Here is a 12,520-nt window from a genome sequence, read left to right on the forward strand (position 1 = left end):
AAATAATTGTAATTCAGCAAAAGTTGTTCAGTGAAGTTGGCGCATAGATTATGTAAATCTATCGGTATTGGTAGTAAAAATGTAGACTTTTTAAAGTTTATTTTTCAAGTTTACGGCATCCTATAGGCTACAGGCTACAGATCCATATGTTCTCTTTTTCTTATTTCGATGTAAGGAATCTATTACCAAAACATTGTGAGAAATTTTTGTAACACCCTGTACATACTATATGTTGCAGAACTATGCCGTGGCCAGTGAACGATGATTTCTGACAGCTGTGCACAAGGCCACGGCGAGCGAGCAGAAAACAGCAGGTCAACCAACCTAAGGCTCAGAACCTATTGTGTCTCCATGGTAACCACCGCACATTGCCAAACTTTCACTCACCCCGTTATACCCTCAAGGAAGAAGCAGACGGTTCTCCCCTTTCGCGAGAAGCGCATGGCAACACCGCACTCCTCAGTCGAACTCGCGAGCTGAGCTGTCAGAATCATCGTTCGCCGGCCAGAGTATACTTCGCACACTTCTGATGACAGGGACCGTTGGTGTAATAGTCGTGTAATATATTTTTTTTAAAGGGGGGGGGGGTTAGAATGTAATTTTGGTATTATAGCAGTTAAATATAGATTTAATTTCGTAGTTATTTTCGTGGCACTAATTTAGCATAGCATATTGAAGAAAGTAATTTCCTCACGTACAGACGATATATTAATGTAAGATTTTTTATTTTTGCGACCTCAGTGCGTGTAACGAAGGCATAGTAGAAAAATATTCTCAACTTTAGAGGCATTTGTTGAGCATAGTGTATTTTGAATTAATATAAGAACTCGCTAGGAAAAAAAACTGTAGGTAGATAATTTATATGAAGTCTTACCTCGTATCCTGAAGGAGTAGAACCACAATTATACACTTCCGGTGTTGGTAACACGTGGATTATTTCTGAATGCAGCTAAGCTGGAGTCATATGGGAAGGTTCCTGTGGAACCATTCTGAGAAAAACCTCACTTCATAAATACTGTAACGAACTCAGCTTCTCGGGAATAGTAAGATGTACACTTCATAAGTTTTTCACTGTTTAGTAAAACAGGGTGTCTATAGATCACGAAAATGTCACGAAATCAGAAAATGGTCGTGAATTATTTTTTTTTTTTTTTTTTTTTTTTTTTTTTTTTAATTGCAAAAGTAAGTACAGACACCACCAAAATTGTCTATGGTCGGCTTTAGACGCTACCAAATCGGAAGCAAAGTACGTTTCTATCGCATGAATGACGATTCGGCCTAATTCGCTCTTAAAAATGTTAGGAAATTTTATGATTTGGTAAAGAAAAAGTCACGAAATTTCATTGTGGAATTTTAGTAGACACCCTGTAAAACTTGAAATGAATTTTCTGATAACTATAAGTCACTTTTTTAGCTAGCTCTAAAAATCAAACACAAAAATCTGTGGAAGGTGCAAAGTTAAACATGAAGCAGATAGATGGCAGCTGAAAGTTTCAAGTTTTATGCTTACCTTTGCACACCGTAGATTTTTGTGTTTATTTTCTGCAACAAGCTGAAAAGTGAATTACAGCCAGCTGGAAATTCACCCTAATTGTTATTTACAGAAAGGAAAACAAACAACAATCATAAGCCTTACTTTTCTCAAGAACTCGAGTTTATTAATTTTTTAGAAGTGAGTTTTTATTGTTATTATTATTATTGTTATTATTAAAGAAAGATTTCACTGGAACTTTGACGTATGAGTCCAGTTTAGCAGTACTCAGAAGTCCTCGAGAAAGGTGTAAGCGCACACGGAAACTGTATGATTGTGATTTTACTACTTTGGAATAAAAGATAAGTGTGTTCGTATTTAGGTTATTCATTATGTATCATATAGAATCGATCACCAACTATACTGTAGCTAAATAATTTAGATTTTGACCGTTAGTAGGTGAACTTGGGGGCTTTAGGGAATGTTACAGTTTTTTTGCGGTCTTTTGTGAATGTTTTGTTCTATTTAAGAGGTGTTGGGAGCATGCTAAGGCTTATAGCTCACGCATATGCACATGGGTTGATAGGATTTCTTTTGTCGTTGTCCTCCCTTTAAAATAAACAAATAAAGAGAGACCGAATCGCTACTGTAGAATGTGTTGCTTCATTCTCTTGCTAGATTCGATCCCAGTTCAGGTGAGTTGTGCTAGCGAACATTGTTATCGTGTCCGTGGCTTTCCTTGGAGTTTTCCTCTTCTCTCGCCATCTTTTATTCATCCGCCGTCTTATGCTACACGGCATGACTTAAGATATAAGACAAACTTGCTTGAATTTTGACTTGATTGTATGGTAAACAAACTTAAAAGAATAATAAAAAACTGACGGGAAAAAAAGTGAATAGTTAGTTAAAAATTAGTGGTCACGGAATTAAATAGTATTGGTTCTTCAAACAGTTTCAGCATATTATTAAGAACAGTCATGCTTATATCCTATGCATTCTTCAGATTTTTAAATAAAAAATTGAAAAACAGATTACATTAAGTTTCATAAGCTGACATTGAAGTATGCGTAATTTTATAGAAAAAAGAAAAAAAACTAGTATCTTAAAGCAGCGTTTTTTCTCTTTGTGTGAGTTTAATAAAGGTACTAAAATGGCAGGTGACAAAATTTCATATTGAATGATGGTAACTTCCTCCTGAAGATGGATTATTTGATACGACAACCGACAACTCAGAAATTCTAGATTTGTTCTAAGTTAAATCGTATAAATCCGAAATCACTTGTACCATTGAATACAATGCCTGTCGTCGTTACTTCCAATACATTATTACCGTTTCGTTGCTTGCATCTAGCAGTCTGATAATACGGTACTAGGACAAGTATTCATATTCAGGTAACTTGCTAGAATCTTAGAGAAGAAACTCACCGATGATTAATTCTCATGAGATGCTTCTTCTCGTGTGTTTATAGAAAGGATATAGTTTCAGATATATTAGCAGATGTATCAAATAAGAATTAATAAATCTAAAATAAATTTTTAACCACTTTTTCAACGTTTATTTTGGCAATACTAGCAAAATTTTTTTCGGACCAGTGCCAAACGCTTTGATAAGTTCATGATTTTGGCCACTGGTTTAAAAGCTGAAATTTACTTTATTTATGATACCAAATACAAGAATTGTACGAAGACTTCTAGTTATTATAGTTGCGTTCCTATCGTATACAAGAGTAAAAATATGCGGCTGAGCCATTCACCGACTTGCCGTGCTCGTGGGTTAATCACTAAACTATCCAGTCCTTCTCCGTGGAACAACAGATGGTTAGTCAACCTAGATCACTTGGAACTGTACCCCGAATACTCCTATTGTGCTTGGATAACTCAGTCTGTGTTTATAGTAATGAATACTTGTAGCGATTGAAAAATATGTAGAGAAGTAGGGGGAAATTGATTTGTTTTAATACTTATATATCTATAGTAAAGGTAGAATGAAAGGGCATCTGCAGTGACTCGCTACTTTCTTGACTGGTAAGTACCAGGGTTGATATGGGTATGTAGAGAACCAGTAGTCTCTGTAAGTTACGAATACGTGGGTCTCGATGTCGCAAAGTGAGGTGTGTTCGAACAGGAGTCGGAAAACCGATCGACATTCTCTGCAGTGTTGTGGTCACTTCTCGCTCATCGTGCGCCACTGGAGCTTGGCTTGTGTGTGTGTGTCAGAGAAGAAATTGAAATGTACCTCCCCCATAACACACTCCTAGCTACGGGCCTGCTGGATATCACAGCCAAGCCCAAGAAGTGGTTCCAATTAGAACCAAACCAAGCTCAGCTCACTCATGAGTCGAAATAGCCGAGAGCGATCAGCAGTGGCTGGCCGTTTTGAGCTTTGACTCTGAAACAACTTCAAATGTGATGACATTCGGAAATTAGCATGTCTGTCCGTTCTCCCCATACCCACATTGCCCGATGGGCCCGTCGGTCACTGGAGATACGCACCCCCACAAGTAAACAATTCGTACTTCTGTGCCGGTTCTTGTGATGATACTGCTGGATCTCTGTGGTTTCATGGGTAGTGTGCGGCATAGAATTACGCAGCAGAGTCAGAAGATGACGATAGACCTAAAGATCTCCACCGGAAGTCTCTCCAATGGTATACGGTGACCCGAGAAGTGCCCACAACACTGTCGGGACCGTCGATCGGTATTTCGACGCCTGTTCAAATACACCTCACTTCGCGACATCGAAACCAACGTATTCGTGACCTACAGAGACTGCCGGTTTTCTACATACTCATATCAACCTTGGTACTCACCGGTCAAGAAAGTATGAGGTTAACAATGCATTGGGTGGAGATGCTCTTTAAGTTAGAAATTAGATAGAATGAAAAATTAGTTAACACATTGACATGGTAAACCAAAGTTCCATGTTCTATTCTCGGTCCAGTCGCACATTTTCACTCTTTGAATTTTATTGTATCTGCAGAATATGGATAATAAAATAAATCGATTGTCTCTCCTTTCTCACCTTATGCACTTCCTATAGACACAAGGACAAATCACTGTACGAACTCAATAATTTGATAAAACTCGGTGAGTTTCTTCACTAATTCATGCTTGGCAAGGTCAGTGCAATATTTCGTATTTTGCGTGCAGAACACTTTGAGAATTAAAAGAGCCTACCAATTACTTTTCCGCTGCAAACAAAAACCAATTTCCGAATACTTGTATTCGTTGTGCTCATTTTCTGGGGTTTTATTTTATTTATTTTATTATGAATCAGTCTGCCTACACACATACAAAGAAATAAACGCTTACCCATAAGTAACAATATTTAAGAGGTGTATTAAGTACGCATGAAAGACGTCTGCTGTTTTGTATTGTTGCCAGACCCAACTAAAGCTAATACACACACCGAAACCAGGGAAAGTGTCAAAATACTACATTTATATGTTTGTAGCCAGTTCCTTTTTATAGTGAGATCTCTGAAATCTCAAGCTCAAGAAATGTGCCGTTTTCGCTGATTAATTTCAAATTTTGTGCACGGCTACCGGCTCTCATTGATACTTAAAATAAATAAATAAATAAAAAGAGCCTATTAAAATTGTCAAGATGTTTCAAAAGTTCATACCCTTGTGTTAGACAACCGGTAAAACAACTACGTATCATGGGCTGGCAGACATTGCAGGCGCTTTGCTTTAATCCGAATGTCAAAACCTATTATATGCTGGCAGCTTGAAAGCCCTGTAGAGCCGCAATGAGACATACTCGGGATATAAATTTAAAAAAAAATAAAATAAAATAAAATAAATAATAAAAAAAAACTTTTGACTTCATCTATGACTAGTCCAAGTTTCCCACAAAGTCACCCCTCTATATATTAAAATGCTGCGATTTTATGTTTGTGGCAATTCACTCCCTTTGTGAGTGCTGCCATCCACCATCTATGTCTATAAAGGGACATGTAGAGATATAGAAAAAAAGTGGGAAAGAGATTCGGTGCTCATGTTAGAATGATGCGTTGTGTATATCACAGGCTCAGCTATTAATAATAATTAAAAAATCTTGATCTCCCTAGTGGCTATATGGATTGCGTACGCATCTTTGACGCGGGAGACCCAGGTTCGATTTCCGGCGGGAGCTCATGTGGATCAGATCCCATATTAAGCTGTAGGCCCACTTCTCATATAGCCCTACTACTGAAAGGAACTGTAAACTCAAATCAAACCAGATCCAAATCAGTTTAAAAAGTTCTTGCGCCTTGTATCATATTATGCTCTTCGCGCACTTACCAGAGCAGAAAACATAGCATCTTACAAATGAAAAAGTTCTGTGTACAAACTATGAACTTTCACTTATGTAAATCAGAATATTAAATCTTTGTACTTTGTAATATTTTTACAATATATAATGTGTCGAATAAATACGGTATATTCGGTGAGCTCTTTTATCCTTCTAAGTCAGTAATTCGAAATTTGAGAACGATTTTTTCTTTCAGTGTTCATATACGATAATAAGGACAAACAGTTATGAAGCAAAGATAGACGAGAGCATTGTTCTGACTGAAAAAAGAAACCATTGTTAACTTTTAAATTACCGACATAGAAGAATTGAAGACCTGACCGATTATACCGTATTTGTTCGATTGTAAGTGCCCTCCGAAATTCAAAGGAACAAATTTCCTTGTACGTAGGTAAATGCTACAAATTTTGCTAAATGCTAGTGGATTCTGCTAATTTAGTCTGCTTTTTACGTAAAGAAATGTATTTTTCTTGCTGTGAATACTTAAAATATCTGCTAAGTCCAAACATGACCAATATAATATTTGCATTTGTTTCGTGATTATAAGTCCACAGAAGAAAATTCGCTGACTCTACACGATGACAAAAACTTACTTGCAGTGATTTCTGGAGATATTTTTCGCAACTTGTTTCTATTGCATTGATGAATTGTCGTTTGCTTTAGTGGCCGTGTTACAGATTCTAAGTCAAGGGACAATTTTTGAACCAAGATAAAAGACAGAAAAGTCACCTTACTGTCTTGTAAACACAGTAATCGGAAATTGGTATTCTTTTATAGCGGAGAGATGAATGGTAGTCTTTTATTGGCGTATGTTACCTTAGCTCGAACTGCAAACTGATAGTTTATTAGCTATTAAGTGATCTGTCTGATTAAGTACCCTGTGGTGTTCTAGGTCCCAATCATCCGATAAACAAGACAAAGGCCGTAAACAAAAGCGAGCTACGTCTGGAGGAAAGCGTGGACGAAGCAATAATTCAAACAATCCAACACCACCGCCTGTTAACAACAATACTAACGGCAACAACAGTAACGTCAGTAATAGTAATAATAATACTAATGGCAACAATGGTGCCACCTCCAATAATAATAATAATAATAATAACAACGGAAACCCTGGCGTGACCAAAGAGTCTCCGCCGAGTAGCCCGGCCTCGGAAACAATGTCTGTCACTTCAGGGACCAACAAAAAGAACAGCAAAAAGAAAAAGGATGAGAAGGACATGAAACTGTAAGTATCGCCCGCCCAGATGGCGCTTTTGCTTCCCTTTCGATTGCACCATTCACTAGCAGCCTGTGCAGGTGTTTAATATCGTCCGTATTGTTGAGTATCGAAATCACTTTAAAAGGAATGAGTCCAAATTAGATGTGCATGCTTTTATTCCTAATGCCTATGATTAAAACTTGCATGTTAGTTTTATAGAAATATATGTATATATGTACCTTTTCTAATGCATGTGGATAACACTTGTTACTTGGTCTGTTACTTGTATCCTTTAAAGTGTTTTCTATATTCCAAAATGCGGAAGATATATGGCATGTTTAGAGTTTTTGATCCAGAGTAGATATTGGAAGATAATTATCTCACTGCGATTTTTTTCTTATTCCTGAATAATCTTCACACTTCCCAGGTTTTGTCTTTATATTAGAGCCTTATTCACAGAGGATAAAATAAGACATCAAGGAATAAAGACCTCCTGTCGTGGGTATTGCTGTGCGTTCTTTGTTTGGCAAATGCTGGTTGTCAACGCATAGTGTTTTTTTAATTATGCCACTATTTGATGTATTTTTTAATCACTGTCTCCCGTTTGTTATTTAAGCAACTTACCTAACAATAGCAGTCGTTATCAGTACAGTTGGAAAGGAATAAAGAAGACTCCAAAATTAATCGTTGAGTGCACTTCATTTTTGTGATGTGTCTAATTTCTTTTGGATTCTTTTCTTATCCTCCGTAAATAAGGCTCATGGGTAGAGCCGAAAGCTTAGAAGTACCAGTGCCGTTCGGAAAGTAAACTCCGATTGGTTAAGGAAGAAACATCAAAGTAAATAACAATTTATTATATACATCTAAAAACGACTACTTTGCTCAATTTTTTTAACATAGTTTTCATACACTTTTAAGCATTTATCATATCTCTGCACTAGCTTAGAAATTCCATCAGCATAAAAATCTCCCGCCTGTGTCTTGAGCCAGCCCGTGACCGCTTCTTTCAGCTCCTCACTGCGGAAATTCATTGGAAAGCTCCGAGATTGTAAAACGTCGATTTTAACGAACTTTTGCATCAATTTTCTGAAACGAGTTCATCAATGGCCACTAATGGCCTGCCTCCTCTCTTCGTCGTGATACGAACAACTCATCCACTCATCACACTTGGTCCATACACGGCTCAAAGTTTCCGGTGAATAGCTGCTGCCGTATATTGTTTTGCCGTAAGAAAACGTATAACAACTTGCACCTCGCACTTGGCGACGTTTTCTGTTGCAGCACACATTTTGAGACGCTACAAAAGAAACTAGTGGTCAGACAACCTTCACTCTACCACGGCTGGATGCAGACTGATCTACAGCGCACGTCTGTGCAAAGATGGTAGCGTTCCCCCACTACTTCACGCACTGCGACCAGTTGAAGGTTACTTTCCGAGTGCGCCTCGTACAAGGATTTTCCAGGAATTAAAATTTGAAGTATGTGAGGTGCTTAGTAATATTCGTGTACTCGTTCTGACATTTCCTGAAATTGCGAAGTAGTGGATTATCAGAAATTATGGCTATTAAACTGAATTCTGCTGTTTCAGTGCCTACATTAGTGATAGGGAATAAAATTTAGGGAGAACACTTTTCGACTGTAATCACAGACACTCTCCCAAGTGTCTAAATTTGTTAGTTGCAAATGCAAAATGTTTCTTTTATATATCAGCCAAACTTTTCTTCATTGTGGTGAGGCAAGATTATTATTGAAAATCGAGCTCTGATCTCTTCATATTGTTCAGTTAAAACCATACGATGATTCCTTTATTGTCACTGTTTCTTTCATCTTACGACACACACACACACACACGTATATATATATTATTTATTTACCAGAAATAAGACAGAATACTGACACAAACAAACAAATGAATCTATGAATAAAAGTTCAGGTAAATACTTTCCAGACAAGAAGAAGAATCTGGAACAAAGAAATGTTGATGTGTACTGTATTTGACAGCGTACTGAGCTGCCATGGTGGATAATTAGGTCGAAAGTGAATCTGGCAGCCTCTTTACATGACTGAATGCCATCATGGCGACACTCTGTGGCCGGTCCTAATATTTCATTTCCTATTTCCTGTGTAGTAAAATACAACAAAAACAACGAAAATTTGCGTACATTTTCTTGTTTGTTTGGTTGAAAGGTTATATATATATATATATAATATTACTTTGATTAAGGCGTTTGCTTTCACCACTCTATGGAATCAATGTCCAAAACCTTGTAAGAGATTTCATGAAATACAGTATAATTATACTTTGAGGTTCAAAATTCCTATTACAATGTTTGGAGAAGAATCTCACTCACAGAAGCAATCTAGAAACTTAGCATGCTACAGTCTTTTTTTTTTTTTTTTTTTTCAAACAGACAACAGTAGTTTTTGCAGTGGAGTCAACTGCTGTGACGCCATTTTAAATAACAGCAGGAGAAATAAGCTGATGTTTGCAACTTTCAATACCAGTTGTCAGACGTGTACTACCTCGCACTGTGAAGTAATTTTTAAGTTCAATTACTTTTGTGTTCCGATTATCTGGATATTTACTGGACATCCCTCGTAAATGCCATTCAAAACTTCGAAATGTTGTGCGTTTATTATTCAGTCTTCTGTGTTCTTTGATGTTCGTGGTTTTCACGCGTCTTTGTTCCGCTATTTTTTAAAGCGTCACGTACGTCTTGGTTTCTCTTTTCTTAAACCACGTATTCGTTACTGCCATATGAAGTTGCGTACAGATTTATTCTCCTGAGTCCAAATGGCCCCACCACCTAACTCATAGCTCCTTCTCCCACTACACTGCTGAAGTCTCTCATTACTGTGAGGTACCCCACCTCTTCCCTCTTGATGCAATATGTCACTAATTTCGTCATATATTACTCTACTTCATTGCCATCATGGTCGGTTGTTGGCATATACACTTGTGTTATCACAGTATCCACTGGCTTTATATTTAACTTTACAAACATCAAGCGGTCACTACAGCATCATTTTTGCTGTTTCCTTCCTCATTGCGGTCGGACCTTAACGCCGACCGAATAGGATATTGTGCAATTTCCCGATACTATTTCTTCTTTTTCTAACCGTCGCACTTCATTCAAATCCATTGTATTTATTTTTCATCATTTATCAATTTCCACTTTTAAATTTGCAAGTGTACCCGAACGTCGCGAAGTTCATACGTTCCAGGTTCCTATGCAGAAATGAAAATTATAATACTTCCTTCTTGATAATTCTTCCTTGAGTACTGAACGGAAGACTTTTACCTCAGGAAGAACCATCGTACCTCTTAGGAAAAAGATAATGTGGTAGTATTCCGATTTCCTTTCCACATTTCCATGCCGTTGGCCACCTTGTGGTTTATCGGTCTTTTAGAACAATTTTCTTCTCTAAGGCCAAGGAGGTGCCCTGACCTCGATCCACTCATTAGCCCTTCGAGGGGGGCGTTGGAACCTGGTAGAGGTTGACTCCTTATCCCGGGAGTGAGTCAGTCCTTACCTACGTTTTCCACTTGAGACGTTGCTGAGTTTCTCTCGTGAGAAGTTATAGATTGGGATTTCCCCTTCATTTAGGATGAGACCCGAAGGCATTCCTCAAATTCCTTTCAAAATATAAGTTGTGTTTCAGCAAAACATATATCAAAAGCGCTTCTTCTCAAGTATCAATAATATATTAATATATAAAATAACCACAAAACTAATACAAACTGTACCATATACATTCCTCAGAAAAAAAAAAACTAGCCTGTCAAATTTATAAAAAAAAAAAAACTATAGAACTTCTGACTACCCTTTCAGTTATTAGCACATTCAGTTCAGATGTTTCATGCCAATCCACGAAACCACTGTTTTATCATCCAACATCCACCTCCGGTCTTTCAAATCAGAGAACTTTCCCTCTTGGGATTCTCCTCGCCGACGGTCAGTCTCCCATTATAACTATCAACCAAATAGCTGTGATACAAAAACATTATCATCGTCATACCACAAGGGTAAATCACCCACCACGCAGCCATGATTACGGGATCTAACCCACCACATACCTGCTATACAGGAATATCTACCACACAACCGTAATACAGGAACTAATCTACCGCACAGCCATGATACAGGAACTTACCTCGAATCTTCCTCACTGATAGGACTTTCCTTCTAATACCTTCCTTTGGAACACTCCACATTGACTGGACATTCGCTAAATACTATTCCCATTCACTCCATGGCCTCATTTTTGAAGTGCACCGTGCATATTCATCCTTCCCAACTGTTGGAGCGTCGATCCTCAGCCATAACTGTACCATTCTTGAACAATTTAAAAGCCAGTCATTAACCAAATATATAAGTTATTTTATTAAACTTCCTTTGAAAATATGTTTGTTCTAGCAAAACATATATAAAAAACGCAGCGTCTCAACTGTCAACAAAATATATTGATATATAAAATAAGCACAAAACTAGCCTCTCAGACATCTTTAAAAACTACGAAACTTTTTTTTTTTTTTTTTTACTACTACTATTTTAATTATTGGCACATTCACCAAATTTGCGTTTTGCCATCCAACACCCACAAGTCTAAATTAGTATAGCCAGCCCAAGTAAATTTAATCTAAAATTATCTACAGCGCTTCCTCTGAGGATAGTAATAGTGCTTTGTGATCTCAAAAATGACTTCCTACCATTTGCAAGGCTCGTAATTCAGAAACAAATCGAATTTGTGCATGTCTTATCTTGGTTTTTACTGCTCTTTTTCGTCAATAGGTTCACCGTCTAAATACTGTAATAAATTTTGAACTGCCTTGAAAAAAATAAAAACACTAAAGTATAGAAGCTTCACAAAAATTACTTTAAAATAATAGTACCGTAATGGAATTGAATCATAATCCAAGTTTACAAACACAGTGTTCTTGTTCTTGTAATGTTCAGTAATTTCTTCACATCCTTCCTTGATGTTCTTAAATGTAATATACGTACAGGGTGTTTCAAAACAACACCGACAACGTTTGGGAGGTGATTCCTGACACCAAGATAAGACAAAAAGTATAGACCAACCTGGGTGCACAAATTCTTCCTTTCGGAGTTGTAGACTGCCGAAAACATGAAAAAATGAACTTAAAAGTCCATAGCTCCAAAACTAATGGAACTACCATAGTCGGGTCAAGACTTCACTTAGGAACTAAACTAATATGTGCCCTATTCAAGTATCCAAGTTTCAGAAACCTGCGGTACTTCAGCAACAATTTTTATAGCGATAGTTGGTGAGTACTTCAAATTATGTGTCCGTAGCTAAATTTCCTCTATAAAAACTGTTGCGTAAGTACCTTAGGATTCTGAGAAATGTATTTTTGGATAGCGCACATATTAGATCCTAAATGAAGTCCTAACCCGACCCACGGTAGGTCTCATAGTTTTGGAGCTATGGTTCATTTTTTCATGTTTTCGGCGGCATATAACTCCGAGAGAAAGCATTTGTACACCCAGATTGGTCTATACTTTTTGTCTATCTTGGTGTCAGGAATAA

General features: G+C 37.3%; 1 protein-coding gene across 3 annotated transcripts in view; it reads left to right on the forward strand.

Annotated features, from left to right (window-relative positions):
* LOC145669032 (uncharacterized) overlaps positions 1-12,520 on the forward strand; it is a 97,337-nt gene that overhangs the window by 65,319 nt on the left and 19,498 nt on the right. For 2 of the 3 annotated variants that reach the window (XM_081737379.1, XM_081737380.1), the window contains one exon: positions 6,659-6,994. The exons of the other annotated variant lie outside the window; for it this stretch is intronic. In XM_081737379.1, the coding sequence (XP_081593505.1) occupies positions 6,659-6,994 (336 nt within the window). The remainder of the gene's footprint in view (positions 1-6,658; positions 6,995-12,520) is intronic. 3 annotated transcript variants of the gene reach the window in all.

This window comes from Thermobia domestica, chromosome 13, assembly GCF_964235325.1.
Source record: "Thermobia domestica chromosome 13, izTheDome1.hap1.1, whole genome shotgun sequence".
Classification (NCBI taxonomy): Eukaryota; Metazoa; Arthropoda; class Insecta; order Zygentoma; family Lepismatidae; genus Thermobia; species Thermobia domestica.